Here is a 24,024-nt window from a genome sequence, read left to right as displayed (position 1 = left end):
TTACACCTTGCAATGTTTAGTCGACGATTTGTTTCTTCTAAGCAATCCAATTTGGTTGGAAAGTTATGAGGATTTCATTTCTATTAGTGAGATTTTATTTTATTTTTAAAAATGTACTCCATCTGTAATTAGACTTGATTTACAAGGCGTTTTTACTAGCACCTCCTATGTGCTTTTTTGTGGTCACTTTTAGTTGACTCATATTAGAGAAGGGCATAATGGGGTAGTTTCAAGAGCAGCCTTATTTCTGCATGAGAGCACATTCACATCCTCCTCACAGCGTTCTTCGACCCACTAAACTCTCCCACTCCACAGGAAGAAAAAGGCCATTATCACACAAACTGTGCATGGAATTATTCGCTGCTGGGTTGCAGGATATGAAATCCAGCACAACCAGAACATGAAACCTATAATAGGGTCTTTGACCCAGTAATACGGACTAACGTCCCTGGTCAATGACGAGGATAGAGAGAAAGAATTGAAACACTCATTTCCCACAATACTGTCAGCCAAGAACTGGAATCTGTTGAGTCAAAGGCTGGACAGCTGAGATGGTTTTCCAATCATCAAGTGTCCAGTTTCAGTGTGTCCATTGTAGTCCAGATTCCTGTTCTTTGCCAACACTAGTTCAAGAGTGCTGCTGTAAACCATCAGCCTCAATGTTTGCCGTGTTGTCAGGTCTGAGATGCTTTTCTACTCACCATGGTTGTAAAGTGTAGGTAGTTGAGTTACCATAGCCTTCCTGTCAACCCATACCAATCTATCCACACTTTTCCCCATTCTGATGTTTTTTGATGTGAACATTAACTGAAACTCTTGACCTGTCTCTGCATGATTTTATGCATTGCACTACCGCCGCACGATTGGATAATTGGATAACTGCACGAATAAGCATATGTACTGGTGAGTGTATGTGTATATTACTTAATATTAGTGCACTGTACATATTTACAAAATGAAATACTACCTGTAAAGCCAGTAAATCATTCTCTTTGCCCATTTTGGTCAAGTTATTGTATCTCAAAGCCACAAAGGTATTGTGTCCCGTCTCTAAAATACGGTCCCAATAGCATTGTATATTGTAGCTGAAAAATAATGCTACGGTGCAAGAGAGAATAACTTTGTGAAGGTGAACGATTAGTATTTTATGATAAAATATGTCACTCATGGAGCTCAGTCTGAACAGCAATCAGAATAAAACGGCAGTCCGTCCTTGCACTGCTCCTTCGGCTGATCAGAATATCAGTGTATCGGCTAATCAGTGTATCTTTGTACTGAACACCAAAAATTATTGAATAATTTAAGCTAGAACAGACTACGGTGGCATTACATACAATTACTTCAAGAAGACAGTTGTGTGGTTCAGAATGGCGATTGTGAATGAAGTGTTGTGTTTGCAAAGGAGATCAGAGTCATTACAGTAAACAATAAACCAGTAGGTATCTACTGGACTAGAACTGGTCTATTTTGCACTTACAAAAAGTCTGTCAGCTTTATATTTACCTCTCATGGCAAAGTGTTCTTATTCTTCCTAGGAGGACATCATTGTTATGATGCTTATTATGAGGAGATGTTGGCTTAGCATTTTCAGGAAGGAGTCTCCAGTGTCAACACTTTGTAACAATCAAAGGTAAAGCTCTAACTTAAACTTTTCCAACACGCGAAAGTGTTCTAGACAGAGGTCTTTGGTTTCTGGGTATGATGAGAAAGAAAAAAGAGAGGCTAGTTAAAGAATGACTGTTTATTTCAGAGATGTTCCACAACGTTAAATTAACCATAAACAGATTATATTATATATATAGAAATATAAATGTTAGCATTGACAAATTGGTGAGGTATAAGAGGAATAAAACACTTCGGGGCATGCTGAGCCAGGAAAATAATCCACTCCGGGGTGGTAACAGCTTTCCGCATGACACCATCTGGTCAGTGATTATTTTTCTATAACAGCACACCTTATCGTGTTTTATTCCTTATGTATTTAATGCTTAAACAGTCCTGGCAATCTTTAAAATGAAGAAATATCAGTAAGATAGCTAGCATTCAATATCCGTCCTCATGCATTCAGAAACTTTCGTCTCATCGGTCATTCCTGGCAATTAGCTTGTCGCTGATTTGTCCGTGTCTGAATCCTTTGCTTTCTTCAGCTCCGCTCTGCCCTTTTCAGTCTGATAATAGTCCGACTCGATCCACCCGGGTGTTTTGGACAGCGTCACGTAGATGTTCCCGTCCACCTCAGTCACCTTGTGTACTCGTTGCTTTATGCCTTTGGACAACCAGCAAGGCGGCTTGTCTTTGTCTTTTGGATTTGAGGCGTTGTAAATCCCCTCGCCCTCTGCCAGGCTGATCTTGTACTTGTGCTTTGGACACACAATGCAAAGCTTGTTGTCAATTTCCTGCGTTAAAAAAAAATAAAAAATAAAAATTGAGGAATTTCCATTTGAGAAAACCAACCATCCTGATTTGATTAGAGTCTGGCATTTGAAGATAACCGATGCTGATGAAAACTCACCTCAATATCTCCATTTAACAAAGATCCACCTGCATCTGTTAACAACAGAGATTTATTAATACATAAACTTTTTTAATACATACTCATATGTATTTTTGACGTCTAGAACTAACCTCATGTTGTCTACCTCCTTGAGAGAGTTCCAACATCTCAACATATCGTATCACATAATACAAACAGATGCCTTTATGTACATAAAAGTGCAAAATCCTGCCAGAACAACTTTGAACAACTTCCTTCCTGAAATCTGACTCTGAGCTCCACCGATAATCAGTGTGGCAAACATAAATAACTGACCACCCAAATGGCTGGACGAAATATTTCCTGACATTAGAAGTGAGCTGAAATACTGTAACCACATAGCAATCTAGAATTATAAGTATATTGCTATATTACTTTTACCATAGCGCTCTTGAATTCTTGATTCTGATTGGTCAGAAAGTGTTGATTAATTTTCTATACCAGCAGCTCTCCAAAGCAATCTACAGGACTATATTAATGCTTTATTTTTTTCTATAGTAACTCATTCACAGGAACTTGTATGGGGACACACCAAATAGTCTAAGGCTAATAATAAACATATTTTCAAAACACGTGTTGTTTTTTTAATATTCAATCATTGATATAGTGATTTCATAGGGTGCGTTAAACTTGTCTCGACCCAGGGTATCCAGGGATGCCAGGGACACACAGTTCAAAAATTATGACCGTAAATGTCCTTCCAAATTAGGCCCAGATTTGACCAGTCGGTGGGGCTAGAGCATGGACAGCACTTGGCCAAAATTTGGTCAGAATGTTTCTTAGACCCTCCCCAATCAGGGGGAATGAGATTTTGTTGGCCGAAATGCTGAATGGTTAAACGCACGTTTCCTTGGCTTCAATCTTGGGAATTTATTATTATACATTTTTTCAAAATTAAAATGTAAATTTTAAAACAAGGGCTAAATAACACTACGGTCATGGAATCACCCAAGGGTATTGTCATTTTTTTTTTGTACACAAATGTACTATGATATGATACTATGATAACTTCCTACTATGATATACAGAATTTCATAATATTAGCTTGTATTGTGGGAATCTTTCTTACCCACTCACCCCTAATTGACATTCTAATTTCATCAGATTCTTGCAGAAACACAGAATCCTTCAGGGAGCAACAAGGTTGCTGAAGCATAAGCAAACATGTACACAGTACAGCATGCTCTAAAGCATACAACCTTGGTCCAACTGAATTCCAAGAATAAGTGAGTAAATAAATAAATAAATAAAAAACATGATGCACATCAACAAGTGGAAAAATACAAATGCAAGAAGTTTCAGAACAAGAAGTACTCACGATAACAGTGCGCATCCATAGCATAGAAAACTCCCTGGTGATGAATGACGACTATGACCCGGTCCCCCACGGTGATGCTGGTGCGTTTGGCTTCGATGAGCTCCTTCTTGTTCGCCACTAAGAACGGTACAGTTTCCTCTTCGGACATGGTGGCAGAGCGTCTGTTGGGAATATCTCACATATTAGGAATGCTTGTTTTATAACCTTATATGCAGATATATATTGCTTTAAATACTCTTTAAACAAGCAATTTTACTAGATTTCATGGTTGCCTAATTTCTGGAACGCCCATATAATTGTTTCTATGAGGTTTATCCAGTTTTGGCTGGCAGCTAAAATAGTAAGCAACGAATGGGTTCAAGAATAACATGGCTGACACATCAGTTAGAGGTTAATTGCATTTAATTTGAATTCTAGTTACTGAAAAGGCGAGAGGTATTTTCTTTTGCAGTGGAATTAATCTCATTGGCTACTGCTACTAGGTGCAATAATCTGCAGAACACTGAATTTTAGTATACTACTTTCTCCTTTCCACAGAAATGCTTATTTGAGCTGCCAGCTCTGTCCCTTTTAAGCAGTGAAACTGATCAAAAGATTATAATATAACATAATTTTTTTTTAAAAGTATGGTATGTCAACCCTAGTTGTGTTATTGGTAACATAACAGCTACAGTATGTACCACAGTAAACTCAGTAGTACTGTGTGTATAACGTCTGAGTATAATGACTATAGTGCGTTATAACATACCATAGTAAACCATTAATACACTAAATAATGTGTTATAACATACCATAGTGCACCAGTAATACACCACAGAGTATTTTTATAAGACGTTCTCTCTTAAAAGTAGCTTATTTATAGTGTTAAGATGGAAATGGGATCAATATACAGAGTACAATATCACTATATTGTATTGAAGGGTAATCGTTTCATAAGTATTTTTGAGTTTCAAAGCAGGGGTGGAGAAATACTGAAAAATTATACTTTAGTAGAAGTAGAGATAATGTACAGCCAAAAATGTACTCAAGTGAAACTAGAGTATTAAAATAGTAAAAAAATAAAAAAATAAAAAGCAGAAAATGAATTGGCATTTTTCATTTTCTTTTTCTTCTTCTCCACTGATGAATTTAAATTAAAAATGCATGGGAACTCATTCTATTGATGCACAGCATCCAGTCATTGGCTAGATCAGAGACGAAGAAATATTTGAGATTTCGAGTATTTTGGAGGTCTAAACAAAACGTAAGGAGTGAAAAAGTAAGTATTTTTCTTGGAAATGTAAGTACGAGTACAAGTATATTCCTCAATTATATACCACCCCTGTATATATTCCACGCCCCAGTAGCTTGACAAACTATCAAAACTACAATCATTCATAGTATTATGCAGATTTCTTTTAATTCAATAATTAATAATAATAATATTTTAGTTGTTTTTACCTGTAATTGGTTCACAGCCTGCTGGATTAGTGGATGATGAATGTAAGTGGACCCTCGGCTGGTCTAATGCAGCTGTTATCAGAGCAGCCCGGTGAAGAGCAGTTAGCCCTATCAACCCTACAGATCACCCTCTCCGCCTGTCTGACATTATCTTGCTTCAACACAGAGGGTTTTCCTCCACGTACGCACATCCAGGGAAAATAAAATAAATGTCATAACCTTGTTATCTCTTGAATTAGCATAAAATAGACTATAGCAATCAATGTTTCTCATCATACACATTTTTTTGATCAATTATCCATGTATCCCTTGTTGTCCTGAACGTTAATTTCACTGTACTCACTGGCACTATGAGGTTTTTATACTCCACTAGTAGTGGCTTTGAGTAACTTATCTCTCCTCAGCCAATCAGAACTCAGTGTAATCAGATACTTGCTTAAGTAGTACATTATAGAGTTTATTATAATTTATCAAGTTGAAATTATAGTGTGACACTATATGTCAGAATTGCACTCTTACGAAATACGACTCATGTTTGGAATTACAGAATTACAAATGCCATCCCATGCCGAACCCCCCCCCCCCCCCAGAAAAAACCCAACAACAATAAAAATTCTATTGTTTCCATTACAAATACCATTACAAACATCAGCTCTTAACCATTAAAACCATTACCATTATTGTGCCTTCATGATATCCATTAGAACCTATAGAAGGCAACAAATTACCAGTAGAGACCCACAGGGACCATTACAGTTTCCATTAAAATTATTATTATTAGCATTATTATTTAGACTTAATGTTGGTTTTAATTACAAGTGATTTCATTACAACACTTACACTCACAATATCTAAAATTATTTATATGAAATTGATTAATCACATCTGCCACTACTACAGAAAGCTTCAACACATTCCCTCACAAGATCTGACACTCAAGTGCGCATATTCGAGCGAAGGAAATAACGCACTCGTGCGCATCAATACATCACAGCATCTGCGCAGTTGATGTTTTCTAACACGGAAGTACATTTCCTAAATGTGCGGTTAGTCCATGAATTAAGCAAACCGTGTTTCATCTACAGTACAGCGAAGCTACTTTAACGTAAGTACACTATTGTATTTGTAAAAACAATCCTATCTGACTACACCAAAACTCTTACAAAAAGGAATTAGCAAAACAGACTAGCTCATGCTAGTCTGCTAGCCGAGTGTTTATTGTTAAATGCATCAATAAGCAGGTTGTAAGCAGGTTGAAATCGTGTAAAACCTTTCCTCGTTGTATATTTAGGTCTCCAGGTGTTTTTGATGTACCAGATCACTCAGCAGCCTAGAAGCAGCTTTATTTGACAGTCGACAGTTTGCCTGACTTGTCATTAAGGAATGACTTTTGAGTGGCTCTCTGGGATTTACCTCTTCAAATGTGCATTTTTAGGAGCAAATTCAACTGTATTTTTTTTTATAGTGTTGCAAAAGTAACATCTAAGTGACAATGTGGTTTCATAAAGCAGCTTTACAGAAATCTGAATGTAGATTTAAATCCCTAATGAGCAAGCCAGAAACAGCTCCAACTCAATAGGGATCTCATCCTCTTCTGGGTGACAATGGATAGTTAGATTACAAATTATTACTCTTCTACATCTGTATACTGTAAAATGAAATAATAATAATAATAATAATAATAATAATAATAATGTGTTTGTGTGATTAGATTATGATTAGAGCAGCAGTATGCAGGTGAGAATATCCACTGAAGAAAGGTTAAATAGTGGTTTATGAAGACCCTTTCCATTGATGGACAGCTTAGGCAACCCTATACTGCATAGCCTTGAGTTCTTTCAGGACACGATTTTTTCTCGTAACTTGTTTTTAACGTCTTCCAAATTTACAAATGCTCTTAAAACCTCTATAGTTGAATTTGAAACCCTGCGCATTACAAAACAAAACAGATCCATTTCACCTGCTATAATGTGGGCTAAACTAAACGAGAGTATTTGGTGCCATTTAAAGTGTGATCACTTGTGATTTTTAAGTCAGAATAATATTTTTTTGTAATACAACCCCAATCTCCCCCCCCCCCCCCCCCCCCCCCCCAAAAAAAAGGGTTATGCTGTGTAAAATGTAATGCAGTGATTTGAAAATCTCATAAACCCATGTGTTATTCACAATAGAACATAGTTAACATATAAAGTGTTAAGTGTAAACTGAGGAAATGTATTGAATTTGATGGCCGCATCTCACATCTCAAAAACGTTGGGACGGGGTAACAAAAGGCTGGAAAAGAAAGTGTTAGTTACGAGAAATAGCTGGAGGTTAATTGGTGACAGGTCAGTAACATGATTGGGTATAAAAAAAGAGTATCTTAGAGAGTCTTTCAGAAGTAAAGATGGGCAGAGGTTCAGCCATCTGCGAAAAACTTGTGGCCATCAAACATTTCCTCATGTTAAACATTTGAGATGTTTTCTGTGTTCTATTGTGAATAACACATGGGTTTATGAGATTTGCAGGTCATTGCATTGTTATTTACAGTTTACACAGCGTCCCATCTTTTTTTGGAATTGGGGTTATATTTTGCACATTTTTTTTGTTTCGGAATCTGTCAATAAAATATAAATCCTGGAGAAATACTCAGGGTTTTTTTTTGTGGCATCCTGAGCTCTGTAAACAAAGATGAAACAAATGTGGCCAACCAATATCCGAGCAATCAGAACTGCTGTTTACTTACCTGTCAATCACGGTTCCCCTTTTTGCACTAGTGTTTATGGATTTGTGCCTTTGTTTTGGGGGTATTACTTTGGAGGAAAGATCAAACACAAGGGCAGTACGTACATAGATTTGTTTTATTACAAATGAACAACTTCCGCTCACTTCGGCCGACCTTTAACTGTTGATCGTGTGCGTACGTGTCCCCTTTGATAAAGCTCTACCCATTTTGAATTCTTTTCCTAAGATCATGACGCTCCGAGCTTGTGGCTTTATAATATTTCGCCGCCTGGCACATCCTCCTTCCCCAGACAACATCCAGTATCTTCTCCTGCAAACCTCATATGGACAACACCACTGGACTCCACCCAAAGGTGTGCCTATCGTGCTATCTAGTATGATTTCTGCTTCGTTCCAGGTCTTACAGTTTCTCTATGTCCTTTAGGTCATGTTGACCCTGGAGAGGATGACCTGACCACCGCATGGAGAGAGACTCAGGAGGAGGCGGGTTTGGGTCAAGAGCATCTGCGTGTGGTTGATGGCTTTTTGCAGAGATTGCATTATCAAGTGCGGGGTAAGGAAAAGGAGGTCCTCTATTGGCTGGCAGAGCTTCGTGACCCTGGCATAAAGGTCAAACTGTCGGATGAGCACCAAGACTACCGCTGGGTCAAGTTGGACGAGGCGTGCAGGCTTGCGAAGTACACGGATCTACAAGACACTCTTAAAAACGTGCAGCGGTTTTTGGAGAAGGCAGAAAAGAAACCGTGATGCTGACTCCACATCTCAGAAACTGTATATATTGAATACATAGTCAAGACTTATGTGAGGAATTTATGTGCTATAATGCCTAAGAGTGTCTTAATAATGGGGTTCTTATGTAGTTTTTATCAAAGCTCCAAATCAAATAAAAGTAATTCACTTCAGCAGAGATTTTGTGCTTTGTCCCATCAGGCAAAAATGAAGGTTTCATCTTATACCATAGTGCTACTGCATGCTCAAGTCTGATTGGTCAGAAAGTGTTGAATCCTTTTCTCTAACAGCTCATCATGAACAGGCCGTTTACAAGGTAACGACTTGCGCATGGACACTCCACGTAAACAAATTCTTTTACAAATGTGTGTAATAATCGTTCATATAGACGAGTGAGGAGATTGTTTATTTAGCATTTTTGGAAGGAGTTTCCTGATGTGCCTTTACGGTCTCCAGCATGAAAGTCTACATGTCCATTTTACCAAAAAAAAAAAAACCAACCCAGAAATGCTGGTGAGGGAACAGTTGATTTGAGCTGTTATAACATAACTTGTTTTGTGGGTGTCCCACAACATTAAACATAACGACAAACGGCTAAAACGTACATGTTCGTGTTTAAAATATTGTAAACGATGGCAGATTGCTGTTACTGGAGAATAATCAACTTTGGGGTTGTAATGTTTTTGTGTTTATGTTGGCAACGCAAACAAATCCTTCCCTCTGGGGAAAAAAGTATCATACAGGTTTAAATCCCTTTTACTTTATACGTGAAGAATTTATTAAAATCTTTACTGATGCTCAAATAATTGCCTTTAGACTTCTATGATGTGAGTTCCAAGTAAACAGGCTTCAAATTATTTTCTCAATACAGGAAAATGCAATCCCACTTATGTTATGTTCGATGTAATAGATGCTGTGAACAGGGTTTCCGTCGAAGAACGCTCTATTCCTCTAAATATAAGTACAAGCATCAGACAAATATTCCCAAATGTAGAATATAAATATCTAAGGAATGGCAATTAGAAAATAATCCATTTTAATGCATTGTTACTGTTACCAGCCCAAATGGTATTATTTTTCTACATCCCAAAGTGTTATTCCTCTTATACCACAGCAACCTGCCAAGGCTTAGATTAGTTTTATGTATTAACAAACTACATGTTGTACATTTTATAGACAAGTATCTTATTAACTTGAAGAAATAAATGATAACAGGAACTAATTTATTTCATGGCTATTCCACAACATTAAACCTAACCATAAACTGACGAGATGTATGACGTGTCGTTCTTTAATTAATACAAAATGTGTCAAGATGTGGTATAAGAGGAATAATGCACTTTAATAGGACTCGGGGGTGGTAGTAGTAGCACCACTCATTTGATTCATTGATTATTATCCTATAACAGCAAACCCCAGTTTGTGTTTCATTCCTTATGTACTAACGCTTCAGTTGTTGTTTTTTTTGACATTGCAATGCACACCTGTAGTAATAATAAAAGGTTTTTTTTTTTTTTTTCTTTCTTAAGTGAATAACTGTTTAATGTGGTTCGGTTTGTTACAACACTACAATAAGAGAAACAAAAGGAATTTAAAGCAAACCATGATGAAATCATTTAGCATCCTTAATAAGGCATGGTAAAAGATTGCGAGTTTGTGTCTGCGTTGTGTGACGAGAGATCCTTAACAGTGGTGAACATTTCCAAAACACACCCATGACACACAAATAATAATAGACGATCCATGGCTGAGCAAAGTCACGAGAGTGTTTCCAAGGTATAAGGAGTCATTTAGATGATTCATAGGAATTTAAATCATCCTCTTTAAAATTGCATTTTTTTTTTTTATGTACGGTCTGTACGCAGTGTCTCCAGTTGTCCCACTGTGAACGCAAACGTTTTTCAAGCCGCTTTATTCCAAGAACAATTAAGAGGCTGAAAGGTTGTCCATTAGCCCCAGCTCATTTTCAGAGTGCTGAGTATTGTCCCACCAGATTTGCATGTCTCCTCTTTAGAGTTCCTACGAACCGGAACATCGTCAGCGTCCTTGGCTAATTTGCTGGGATACAGCGAGGGTGTGCCGAAGACCCCGTGCGCATTAAAGTTCACATCCCAGCTTTAGTAAGGGCACAGTTTGTGCCTAAATTCAAAAAGACACATTATATAAAACACATTAAAACAAACACACATGCATGCTCATGGCGGGGAGAAAAAAAAAAGAAAGAAAGAAAAAAAAAAAAAGCTCTGACAAAGCAAAAATTTTAGGTCTGGACTGAACAGGGCTCTTCAAGACATCAGGATGAGCCAAGTGTCCTTGGCAGTCTGTAATCTCCAACCCCAGACCTGAACAGCTGGTAAAATCAAGTTCATAGTCAAAACTATTGGAACAAAGTCAGCTCGGATACAAAATCAAACGCAATAGAAAATAAAACAGCAATGGTTAGGTGCAACCAATCCACGGTGCAACTAAATGCATATACTTTGATTTTGTGCACAGTTAAATCATCACCAGCAACAATCATGTCTATTTCCTCTCTCTCTCTCTTTCTCTCTCTTTTTTTTTTAAAAAAAAAGGGCCAAAAGTTGGATGCGTTCACTTAACAGCATCTTCATCATAACAGAAGTCTGCCTACCAAGTTTCTAACTAAACTAACTAACTAACTGATCCATCTTTAGCTGAGATACTGAGGTCCATGCTGATGCTGCGATAATTTTGAGTTTATACTGCAGTAGCACCTTAAAACTAACTTCATCACCACCTTTGACACTTGAATTGAATGGCTCAAAAGACTCGAAAGAAGGTGTGACTCGCATGCAACGAAACCCTTTCTTACCATTTCCTCCTTCCGTCGCAAATACTTACCTGGAAAACTATATGAAAGCAGAGTAAATCAGTCATTATACACAGACAGTTTGAGTGGCACTCGAGCGTTCGGGGTTTGTTGGAATATGAAAACAGAGGAGGAAGTAAGAGTCACCTGCTACTGCTAAAGGATAATTCAGGAACATAATGGGGGGGGGGGGGGGGGGGGGGGGTGTTTGGGGAGAGGAAACAAAACAGACATTGGAGAGGATGCTAGGGAATTTCAATGGAGACCCAAGAAATGACTGGACTGGAAGGAGCGAGTATCCAAAAGCCCTGAGGTTTCGAGGCAGGCTGAGGAAGATGGATGCTGGGAAAGTGTGACTGGTCTGTGGTTATTAATGTGACTTATTTTTAAAGAAAGAATTCATCAAAATGAAATTTTTACCCAAAATGTGGTTGATCAGACAGGACCGTTTGGCGTCTGATGTTCAGCTAACAAGGAAACTCTCGATCCACGATCTAATCTGTGAATGCATATACAAATCTTTAGAAAGTTGCTTTAAATAAAATCATTAAGATACGTCCTCTCACCTTCAAATAAATTAAGATTTTTTAAAAAGCAGGTAATCAATAATAATAATAATAATAATAATAATAATAATAATAATAAACAGTTTAGTGGAACTATATTCGGTAAACCTGGTCAAGTACAATTCTGCTTTCACATTTTGGGAGGTGGTGCCTAAGAGGTAGAATGGTACAAAACCAAAGTACTAAGAAAAAGAAAAATTATGTTTTCCCCCCAATACGGACATTCGGCCACACTCAAATTTTGTTCATGTTTACAGATTAAAGAAAGTCATACTGTGTCCTAATCCACAATTACAAGTCTGTGTGCCATTACTTCTGGTACACGTTACGTACATTAGCCTAACAGCTCCGATACCAAAGCTAAAGAAGAACACCAAACGAACACCAAACTGATCAAGTACATTTGCGGTAAACGGAGAATTAGATTTTTATTACTGAACTACTCCTTTATTCTGTAAATCGGTAAACCCAGAGGACTACCTTTAAAACAATTTTCTTTAAACAGAGTAATGAAAGTGGTGTTAAGAGTGCTGTTCTTGCTCGAAAGGCTCTGCCAGGGCTCATTATTGGGGCTCTAAAACCCCAGTGCAGGGTTACACCTCACGCAGCAGGTGTGCAGAAGGGAGAAATGATGCTTCAGGCAAACTGTAAAAGATCAGCAGCTTGAACAGACACAGAGAGGGGTGGGGTGGAAAAGGGGGAAGGGTCAACATCACGGCATCAAGACTCCTCGTTCCCAGAGTCCTCTTCGTCGCCGTAGCAGTCTGCGCTCATGTCCCCAGCCGGCCCGCAGGCCTCTGCTTCGTCGTCGTCATCGTCCTCTTCCTCGATGTCGTCATCGTACAGGTCGTCGTAAAGCAAGTCAGAGCTGCTGTCGTGGGAAGGCACTTTGGTCTGGATGCAATATTCGGCCAGTGTAGTGGGCACCTTCACGCCGTCCCGATCAGCGTCTGCCTTCGTTGCCAGCACCTGCTTCCTACACACAAAGACACTTTCAGCCCCTTCTCTGATTATAACTACACCCAATTATAATCACGTGAGGCTTAGGGCTGTGATTGGACAAGGATTGCATTTCAGTGTGGCATGACCGTGCGCACTGATGAAACTGAAATACAACGCAACACAGAATTACATCCACTTCTCATTTAATCCCCTGCTGATTGTTTATTCCTCTCCACTCAATGTACTGAAGGTTTTGCTTTTTCAGCGTGTAATGTCATTAATCTTTATCGATTGTGAACCTATGTAAGCCTGTGCAGTCTGTCTGTTCGCATGTATATTTTATCAGCTTTGTACCTTATGATCTCAGCATACTCCTTGTCCTTTCCCTTGCTGTCTCTCCATTTGCGGAACATGACCGAAGCATCCACGTTAGCTGGGGAAAACGTGTTGGGCTCATTCAGCAGCGAGATCACGCTCAGCAATATAGTTCTAAAAAAAAAAAAAAAAAAAAAAAAAAAAAAGACAGAAAGATAACAATAGCAAGGCTGTTAGATACTTTGAAGTTATACTGAAACTTTTTTTTTTTATTATTTTTTTAAATGCACTAGTTTCAATGGAGAACGGTTCTACCTGACATTCTGTGTAGGGTTCCACCTCTCCGAGGGTAACTCTCCACTCTGAGGGTCATCCACGGGAGGATGCAAGATGGAAATACACACATCGCCATTCTCGGTGGAAAAAAAAAAGATCATTGTTATGTATGCAGTAGTTTCTTCTACGGCGTTTGAATATAAATTGAAACAAATGACGTACGATAGATAGGGCAGTAGTGGCTCAGCGGTTAAAGGCTCTGGGTTACTAATCAGAAGGTCAGGAGGTCAAGTCCCAGCACTGCCAAGCTACCACTGTTGGGCCCTTGAGCAAGGCCCTTAACCCTCAATTGCTCAGTTGTATAAATGAGATAAATGTAAGTCAGACTGGATAAGGGCGTCTGCCAGATGCCATAAATATAAATGTAAATAAATTGTGTTGCTTACCTCGTATATGTTTGGGTGCCACATCTTGGTTAGGAAGCGGAAGGTTGGTGGCGAGTACGGGTAGTCGATGGGGAACTTTATATGGGCCTAGAGAAAGCGAAGAAGCGGGATTATTTTTAATGTTAATAAACAAAAATGTGAAGTGCACAAAACGTACGGAAAGCTCTAAACAGAGCTCGGGACAGGGTTCAATGTTTATGCATACAGAATTCGAATTAAAACCAGTTATGGCTGCACTCGTTAGTGTTCGTCTCATGTGGGTGTCAAGATTTTCCTCTATGTGCACTTCTGTTCGTTTGGGAGCTGACTCTGCATCAGACAAGACGAAGAGGCCGGCAGTCTTTCAGCCCGATTTTTTTCAATACAAGTGGGTGTATGGTGTTTTCATGAAACAGGAACAGAACTATGTAAAGAATAAAACAGAACAGGGCATGCTCTTATAGGAAAATAATCAACGATGGGGTGGTGTGATGCAGGCAGAAAGAAAAAAGCAGAGACTCTGTAAACATCCTAAAGTTGCTTATTCTCGTAATAAGAACATCCCAAAGTGTTTTATTACTCTTATACCACAGCAATTTGCCAACAATGACTTTTTAAAATTTATTAATCAATGACACACTATAACTTTATAAAAAATTTAAAAAATAAAAACAAGAAAAACCGCTTTCGGTGTAACACATCGTTACATGGTGTTACATAGTTACATGTAATGTTGTGGAACATTCACAAAACAGATCTGTTCATGCTATCAATTAAATTAATTATAGCAGCTCTTAATTGTTCCCTCACCAGTCTCTCTGATTTCTTCTTCTTCAAGATAATATGCCAAAATAATTTTAAAAAAACAACAAAACAAAACAACATCTCAAGTTAACAAGAAACCATGAAGTCCTGAAGACTCTTTCCAATAGTGGAAAACTTACTGACCGTTGTGAAACACTGAGACTGGAGACTCCTTCCGTACATGTTAAACAAAGAGAATTCTTTTTACAGAAAACTTCACTATATGAACAATGTATTAACGTTTTGTCTTAGATTATGTAGCGCATGTGTCGTACAACTCCCTGTGAATGAGCTGCTACTATAGAAAAGGTAACGTACAGTATTAGAACATGTGCGTTAATATAAACTTAATATGACGCAGCCAGAACTACTGATCTTTCCTCTTTTATACCAGAATACAGAGTTTTCGTTTCTGATAAAAAGCTGAACACCGTGTATTTAGTCTGCTCTGGGAGGACCACAAGTCTGTTTCTGCACAGATACCGTTATCACTGTCCCTTTCCAAGCATTCACTAGCGCTTACGTCACCTAACCTTGCTTCCGTTCCCACACTCGAACATTGCTGAGAGCTTTCAGAGCATTACGGCGCTACTCGTGGCGCACGATACAACAATGACAGATACTATCGGATGAGGAGGATGTTGCTAAGCTTTGACAAAGAACGCAGCAGTGCAATGCTGATTATTTACTCCAGCTCTAATTCCAGCATTCATTTCACTTCTGCTCATTACAATACAGATCCCTTAAAGGCACATTACTTGTATTTCTCTTGATTATGTTTTATATAGTACTGTAAACCCGTTTTAATGACTGGACGCCTCACGAGTCTCTCTTTCAGCACACGGAGTCATAATTGGACGGCAGTCAAAGCGAATATTTTGGATGGCAAAATATACATTAAGCATAAAATTTGAAATCAAATTGAACGATTCAATATTAGGACGTATTAAACTATTATTGAGCCCTTTATACCGGTGAACAGTAAATCACTAAAGACCATGACATCATCATTCTGCAATGACTTCGTCCTTACAGCCTACAAATCATGTAAGGAATAAAACACAAGGTGATATAGGAAAGACCCACACCATGAAGGCAAGAGATCATTCAGGCTGCTTCTTAATTAAGCCTAGTGCCATTACCACCCCAGGGCTGATTATTTCCCTATAAATGCACATCTCCAAATGTTTTATTCCTCTTAAACTACTCTTACGTACGGAATATGGATACGTCCATGAAACAAGTTAGCTCTGTTCTCACTTTTGTTACAGCAGCTATAAACGGTCACAATCAACAGTCACAATTCTGCGGTGTAAGCTAAAATAAAACGTTCATCAGTTTTTTAAGTTTGTTTTTGATTTTTTTTTTTTGGGGGGGGTGTCCCAGCTGAGTGCTGACAGGGGAAACTTGAGCGAGACTAACTATGTCCTTCTCTATTCCAGCTCACCCACTGAGACCCCACTTATCTGCCAAAGCTATAAATAGCTGAATAAGGATCACATCACCTGGAACAGAGGAAGAAGAATGAATGATAAATGGGAGGGGAAAAGAGGATAAATGGGGTGGGGACTTAAGATAGATCACAAACATGACAGAACAGAAATATCACTCCCATTACAGTCAAGATCCTGACTCAATACAGGCGTGTGCACTATGACAGATGTGGCCCAGGTGAGTAGTAATGAGAAACTCGTGGCTGAGTGAATCACTTTTACACAAGAAACGTCAAACTCAGTGCGCTGATATGGCTGGGGGAAAGATGTGATGTTCATGCACCCCCTTGTGTTAATATAAAGTCCAGCAATCAGCTGATCTAAGCGTTAGATCTCTAGAGGCATGTGTCCACTTGCACGTTACCTCACGCCACCACACAAGCTCTCTCTGCTTACAGCTAGCGGTCATTTCTTTGCGCTTCAGCTGTATCCCAGTGTCACGCCCCTCACGTGCACCACTGCATAAACAATAAAGCCATAACAGCACTGAATAACGTCATTAAATTCATTCCTTAACATTCAGTACGTTTTTATCCTGTTCAGATTCACGGCAAATCCACAGTCTATCCCGGGAACGTGTAGGAATACACCCTGGATGGGACACCAGGATGAAGAAAACACACAAAAACTGATACATCTTATTCATAATAGTAGTCTGAAATAAGCTACTATTAATATTTTGCTTATATTGTGATTCCCTTAGGTAACTGGACACTAGTTATATTATAGTTCGACAGTTCTGAATTAGGGAAGAATCTCTGAGAGTGTAACACACTATCAAGGATTACAGCCATTAAACTTTAATGTCACTGGGATATGATCTACGGATAAAGATTGCTTCAAAGAAATGAAGAAACATTCTGACAGTAAGTAAAAAATGATTTCTAGGTTTTCTACCTAAGTGGTGTTCCTTTGTGACACAAGGACAAACGTGAAAGACTGAAAAGCGAGACCTTCGTTACATCACTTTATCTCGTCAGTTGAAAACAATCGACAGGGTTTTTTTTCTTTTCTTTAATTTATGAATTAAACGCTGCCTTCAGATCAGAACTGAACAGCCAGGCTGAAAACTGTAAATTTTCAGAATGTGTTACTATCTATACGAACAAATGTTCTAGATAGTATAAAATCTCCATATTAATGACGTACAATTGTGTTGCCTACATGAAATGTACATTGGTCAACCTAAGCAAAGTGAATACAGGCGTTTGCTTAATGCAGACCAGTCTATGACCTTTACTTTAATTTGGTTGTGGGGAGCTTATGATAAATGGTAAATGCAAGGCAGCGGCTGCCCTCACCTGTATAAACTGAACTCTCTATTCTCTAGCATGCAGCAGGGCGATATTGTATTGGACATGTAAATGCCATGGTGCATGATGTTCATCTTGGGGTTGCTTGTGTTTAAATAAATAAATAAATAGAAATAAATCACACAGCAAGCTGCATATCACTGTGTATATGACTCTTATTGTTATGGACAATTTTGGGAAACTGGACCAAATTCCTTGCCGTCACGGAACATATCACTTTTAATAGCATGCTCATTGTGTATAGTTATACAACAGTGCCGTTAAATGCTCGATTCTGATTGGTGTAATTTTTTATAAGAGTACATTTGACAGAAGTGCCAGTCAGAGTCGAACAGGAAGTCAGAGCGAGACATATCGAGTGGCTCCTCCCCCTTTTTAGAAAGCCAATAGCATTTAGCTTACCTCACAGCCTGGGCCATGCCATACTTGACCAAAAAATGTCAATTAAAAAATGGTTGATTTTGCTGCGGTTTTTGTTCTTCAAAATTTGCGATGCAATTTGTGGATCGTTTTTGTGTTTTTTCTGCACTAAATTGTTTTTCACTTTTTTTGAGGTGCTGTTTGTCGGTAAACAAGACCATTTAGCTGTACTTATATTCGACGCCCGTGAATTGAAGAGGGCTTTGGCTGAATGCGCATCATGATGACGTCACATAACGGCCCGAATCTGCAGAAAATCTGCGATTATTTTGAAAAATTGCAAGCTCCTCCGAAGATTGCCGAGTTTCCTTGATTTCGCTAAATCCTGGAGGGACTGCAAAGTTACCTTTATAAAACACTGATTCGCATTATCACTGTGGTAAAGTTTTTTCAGGCTTCTGTGATTTTTTTTTTTCGGGTCTGGAATGTACAGCTCTTTCTTTTTTCCTAAAAGGCAACTCATGAGGCAGGTGCAGCTTTTCAGTGAGGATATCTGGGAAAAGTGAAGCCTGGCTAGTATTCTGCAATTAGCATTCAGTAGTAAGAAGATAGTTCAAAATATAGTTGAAAATGACAAACTGCTCCTTTAAGTACTATTAGTCGTAACCTTTTACTGAAATGCTATCCCTGCCTGTTAATTGCACACAGTACACCCTTTTAAATATTGGTTTGAAAGATGTGCCATTTGAACACTTGAAGAAATCCCATTTCGATCTCTCTCATCCATCTGTTTTCGTATTAGTGCACGTAGTGTACTAGTGCTCGACTGATTGATAGGTTTTGCTGATTAATCGGCGAGTATAACTGATTCATGGGACTATCTGTAAAAATCCACACCATACACACAGTACATTTTCATACCAGACAGTGCGGTTTGTTTTTGTAATAAAGTTCAGCAATATTCTACTTTGAGTTTCGTGTTTTCGTTCAAAATCAAGTTTAGAAACGATCAGCCGATCGAGCGGTTATCGGTGTCGGAAAAATTCACTACCGGTCGATGTCTATAGCGTACCTTAAAGTATCCCCCCTCGTAAAGTGTGTTCGGGGGTCCAAATATGGCCACCTCCCAGTTGTACAGGTCTGATTCTGCCACCAGCGTTATGCGAAAGCCCTCGACAGGTTCCTCTTGCAGAGACTTGAGCTCCAGCATTAGTGCCTTCTGGGAGCTGGGCATCTGCTGATGGGCCATGACAGGCGTCCTTCTCCAACAGCTGGGAGAAAGAGAAGGGGCGTGAAAAGAAGTATTGAGTATTTAAAAAACAACAACAAATGTTTTCTTCCTCATTTATGTTTGGACAAGTCATACTGTCAACACATAAAATGTAACAGCCATCAAGAGAAAACAGAATGTAGGAGCTGTAAATAATAATAATAATAATAAAGCAATGACATTTAATATAAGTGCTGTTGCAGCATTACCTTTAAACTCTACACCCCAAGCAATATAAGACGTCCTTGTAGCTCAAACTCTCAAAATCTCTTCATGTACTTAGTTCATTCTATGACGTGATTGAGACGTGGACTGCTCTGCGTATTTCACAAACCGGTTTCTGTACTGCTTTCACTGTTATTCCATCTGAAACTCTATATAAGCTATAAATAGCACCAACTGCAGAAGTTGTCTTACGGTATCAGCCTAAGTGCTGCAGATAGCAAATGTAGAAGCGAAGGAAGGAAGGAAGGAAGGAAAGAAAGAAAGAAGGGAGGGAGGGATGGAGGGAGGTGTCCTCCTCAATATTACACGCAATCTCTTCTATCTCTCCTAAAGAACGATGGCAGCTCGAGCTTTTAATGCGAAACAGATGGAATAAATCATATCACTCGCTGTCATCAGTGCACCTCTCCGATTCGCCCTCTTTTCCCCTACAGGATCGCACAGCTGAACCTCTGCTTGTTTACATTCGATTAGCTTAGCTAGCTAGCGACCCTCCGAAAACACTCCGCTCGCGCTAAAGACAAAACCACGAGACACAATAAAAACGACTAAAAACACCCGGCCATGATGTAGCGGAGAATTATACAGTTATGCGGCCGTGCTGTGGACCGCTATTACAAGCTCAAAACGATTACAATAACTCCACTCCACATTTAAAACATCGCTGTCGCCGTTCCCAAACAACAATCGCCCTGTCTATGCTTCCGGTTAGCAGGACGCGTGACGCGCTACGTCTTGACGTTTGTGCGTCATGACGCTAACATGGTAACAAGGATCGAAATGGAAAATTTTGTACTCTGATGTGAGATTTTGGAAACGGGTGTGAGTTTCTTTCTTTCTTTCTTTCTTTCTTTCTTTCTTTTTATTTGTTACTCACATCCGGAGAAGACTTTTCATTTGTTCTGGCACTGTGACCACACTAGAAGGACAGTGACAAATCGGCTTTATTTTGGAGTCTTTCCCTGGCAAAACTGAACTATGTTTGGAAAATGTATTATCCCAAACTAACAATGATTAGTTCCCAGAACATTTGTTTTTGGTTCTTGAAAGGTTATGAGAAACCTGAAAGATCTAAACCCGAAATATCTAAATCTGTAAGATCTAAGCCAAAAGACCTCAACCTAAATTATCTAAACCTGAAACTTCTCAACCTGAAAGACCTAAACTTAAAAGAGCTAAACCTGAAAGATCTAAACGTAAAGACCTAAACTTATAAGATCTAAACCTGTGACATCTCAAACTGAAAAACCTAAACCTGAAAGATCTGAACCTGAAACATCTACACCTGAGTGATCTAAACTTAAAAGATCTGAACCTGAAATGTCTAAACTTAAAAGATCTCAACTTTAAAAAATCTAAACCTGTAAGATTTAACTTAAAAGACTTCAAAGCAACTTCCCACCTTAAGAAAACATTATTGGGAATGTTCCTGGAATGTTAGTTTGTAATTACAAAAATAATACTTAAAAATAAATGTTTCTTGTCAGATCCTTGTCATATAACCCAAGAGAAAGTTATTTTAAAGTTCCTGGAACATTTCGAGAAGTTTGTTAACCAAATTAGACTGTTACGAAATGGTTCTCAAAAATCATTAGGGGGAAAAACACTTGGGGCCATGTTGTTGTAGGAATATTATCAATAATGTGGTGATGTGATGTCTTCTGAAAGAGAGAGAGAGAGAGAGTCCTGTGAAAGAGAGGAAGAAAGAGAGAGAGTCCTGTGAAAGAGAGGAAGAGAGAGAGAGTCCTGTGAAAGAGAGGAAGAAAGAGAGAGAGTCCTGTGAAAGAGAGGAAGAGAGGGAGAGAGTCCTCTGAAAGAGAGGAAGAGAGAGAGAGAGAGAGTCCTGTGAAAGAGAGGAAGAAAGAGAAAGAGTCCTGTGAAAGAGAAGAAGAGAGAGAGAGTCCTGTGAAAGAGAGGAGGAGAGAGAGAGTCCTGTGAAAGAGAGGAAGAAAGAGAGAGTCCTCTGAAAGAGAGGAAGTCCTCTGAAAACTTTCCCTCTGTCTGAAAATGTACTGACTATTGCACAGCACTGATACTGGAGACTCCTTCCATAAATGTTATGGGAAAACTTCACCTTATCAACAATGATATGTTTTTTGCTTTGTTTTTCTTTTTAAGGCATTAATTATTAGCCTTAGATTATATGGAGTGTCTGCCATACAACTCCCTATGAACGGGCTGCTGCTGAACAATTGCACAAAACTACTATCAGAGCTGCTGTTATAGAAAGTGAATCCACAATTCTTGACTAATCGGAATCTAGAAATCAAAGATTATATGTTAGAATGTGATATATAATAGTGTTTATAAATTTGGTCAAAAATGGACAACTTAAGTAGTATATGAAATCCAGTTTACTGGTAAAGCATTAGATCTATAAGTGTAAGATACTGAAAATCATATCACTGTTTTGCGGAGTGTTATATGAAAGCATTACTCCCTGCAGCAAGAAGCATGTTAAAACATGAAGGTTATACTAGGCTTTGGTAAAATGCAGTTATTATTATTATTATTTTAATGATGTTATGTGTTTACATTCCTCTTGGTCTTTATAGAGTCTCCCCTGCCGTTGGCTTATAAATGTCACAGTGCCATAAATGTCTCTCTCTTTGTTTGTTGTACTTGTACTATCATTATTTAATAAAGCTAGATATATTAAACATATTAGGCACCTGCTTGGGGACTGTCATTACGTGATGTCATGGAAGAATTTAAGACTTGCAAGTCACTAATAACCTTTTGATGCAGTTTTTCCTCTGTTCCCCTGTATGACACAAGCATTTTGCTCAGTTTAGATATTATTATAATATGAGTAATATTAATATCAAATTAAGAAAAGCAGTATTGTATAATTCATCTAATTGTAATATCAGCTAAATTGAATCTTTATAAAGGGAAAAATGGAATATTGCCAATATTCGTTTAGGGTTGTTAAGCAGGTGATTGAATTGTAATCTACACTCTTAACAATTTGCAGAATACTTGTATAATGTAACCCCCTGGCTGTGGTTGTTCTATACAGTTATAGTATAAAAAGATATATAATGCATGTTTATTATAATATATAATTGAATATACAATACTATAATGCAATAAATATAACAAAAATTCCTACATTTATTTACATTTATGTTACAATTATGTTGTGTTATTAGGTTTACACTGTCAAATATAGTATGAAGAAATAATCACCCAACATGGATGTATTAAGATGCACACACAATTACAAACGAATAAATTACATTCTGGAGAATGACGTTAAATATGCAATAGTAATGACACTCCTCATGCAGTGACGCTAAATTCATTATATATTAAATATTAGGGATGCACCGAAATGAAAGTTCTTGGCCGAAGCCGAATATAATGAAAAACTTGGCCGAAAGCCGAAGGCCGAATACGTTTTTTTCATTTATTTTGCCTTTTTTTTCACCGTTACATAAATCCAATAGTCAAAATGTGATTTTTACTACTTTGTCTTGCTTTTCAAAGAAAAAATTCAATTACAAAAACTACCATTTCAAAATATTTATTTAACACTGAACATTTTTTTCCCATTCCAACAGGCATAGGCTACCAAGAAGGCACAATATAACTTTAAATAAATAAATGAGTAAAATAAAAATATTTTGATGTGGTCGTCTTTGAGCCCCCCTTGAATAGCCTATGTTAGGCCTATAAGTGACTGCTGAAAGAATGGAACACTCTGTAGCCTACAACAAAAAAGTGCATTAAAAAGTGAATTGACAAGAGTGCAGAAAATGGTTCTATTGGGTTCTATACGGCTGATTATATTGGGGATATATACCGCTCGCGTCCCTGTACACCTCGCAGAGTATTGTTGTAAATATAGGATTTGTCTGCCTGCCCTTAAATAAATACGTCTTTACCTGCTTCCGTACTCTACTCCCTTACGTCTCGCGACGTGACAGAAACATGCTCCGGAACATAAACAAAACAACGCGGGCGCCTCATCGAAGTCGTGACATTCGCGCGTCTCACTCTGGTTGCTAGGCTATTTGGTCGCGTCATCAAACACGTCATTGTTCGGTCAAATTTATTCAGTCTTTTCACTTATTCGGCTGAATACGGAAAATGCATTCGTGCATATATATATATACTAGATCTAAGTGCTTCACACTTTTAACTTGGCTGGTATTCCTGTGAATACAAATAAATGAACTAGAGATTAATTGCATTTTAAATGCAAAATATTTGCCTAGCTCATAATTATTCTATTTGTATTTTTTCATTGAGTATTTTCATTTTTGTTATTTAATTAAATTGTAATTTAACTTAAAATGTTAAAACTATTTTTTACAGTTGTCTAGGATGTTATGCTGCTTGTTGATTTCTAGGCGCCAATGGTGCCACCTAGTGGTGAATCCATATAATAACTTATTTAAGTTTTTTTTTTATTATTAGAATTAATTAGGTGCGTTACTATTTTTTTTCTTTTTT

The 24,024-nt window shown here is 38.1% G+C and overlaps 3 protein-coding genes across 5 annotated transcripts; 1 reads left to right on the top strand and 2 right to left on the bottom strand.

The window, feature by feature from the left end:
- Positions 1-1,726: 1,726 nt before the first annotated feature.
- On the bottom strand, positions 1,727-5,800 carry rfesd (Rieske (Fe-S) domain containing). Of its 2 annotated transcripts, none has more exons than XM_017492795.3 (4): positions 5,292-5,800; positions 3,852-4,012; positions 2,513-2,547; positions 1,727-2,360 (listed from the first exon to the last, which is right to left on the bottom strand). In XM_017492795.3, the coding sequence occupies exons 2-4, from the start codon at positions 3,997-3,999 to the stop codon at positions 2,100-2,102; spliced, it is 444 nt and encodes a 147-aa protein (XP_017348284.1). In that variant the 5' UTR covers positions 4,000-4,012; positions 5,292-5,800; the 3' UTR covers positions 1,727-2,099. The 2 variants fall into 2 exon arrangements, with proteins under 2 accessions (XP_017348284.1, XP_017348283.1); XM_017492794.3 differs by having other exon boundaries at positions 1,727-2,396; positions 5,292-5,645.
- Positions 5,801-6,251: 451 nt separating this feature from the next.
- On the top strand, positions 6,252-10,012 carry nudt2 (nudix (nucleoside diphosphate linked moiety X)-type motif 2). The gene is made up of 3 exons (XM_017492796.3): positions 6,252-6,396; positions 8,242-8,368; positions 8,440-10,012. Exons 2-3 carry the CDS (start codon positions 8,245-8,247, stop codon positions 8,760-8,762), a joined length of 447 nt encoding a protein of 148 aa, XP_017348285.1. The 5' UTR covers positions 6,252-6,396; positions 8,242-8,244; the 3' UTR covers positions 8,763-10,012.
- A 185-nt stretch (positions 10,013-10,197) lies between these two features.
- On the bottom strand, positions 10,198-23,568 carry ube2r2 (ubiquitin-conjugating enzyme E2R 2). 2 transcript variants are annotated; one of them, XM_017492793.3, is made up of 6 exons: positions 23,454-23,568; positions 19,141-19,339; positions 14,120-14,206; positions 13,713-13,810; positions 13,437-13,571; positions 10,198-13,116 (listed from the first exon to the last, which is right to left on the bottom strand). In XM_017492793.3, exons 2-6 carry the CDS (start codon positions 19,315-19,317, stop codon positions 12,861-12,863), a joined length of 753 nt encoding a protein of 250 aa, XP_017348282.1. In that variant the 5' UTR covers positions 19,318-19,339; positions 23,454-23,568; the 3' UTR covers positions 10,198-12,860. The 2 variants fall into 2 exon arrangements, with proteins under 2 accessions (XP_017348282.1, XP_017348281.1); XM_017492792.3 differs by lacking the exon at positions 23,454-23,568 and adding an exon at positions 19,548-20,291.
- Positions 23,569-24,024: the final 456 nt, after the last annotated feature.

The sequence above is a fragment of the Ictalurus punctatus genome, chromosome 18 (genome assembly GCF_001660625.3).
Source record: "Ictalurus punctatus breed USDA103 chromosome 18, Coco_2.0, whole genome shotgun sequence".
NCBI lineage: Eukaryota > Metazoa > Chordata > Actinopteri > Siluriformes > Ictaluridae > Ictalurus > Ictalurus punctatus.
The sequence above is the reverse complement of the archived record's forward strand: the minus strand, read 5'-3'. Positions and strand labels throughout refer to the sequence as shown.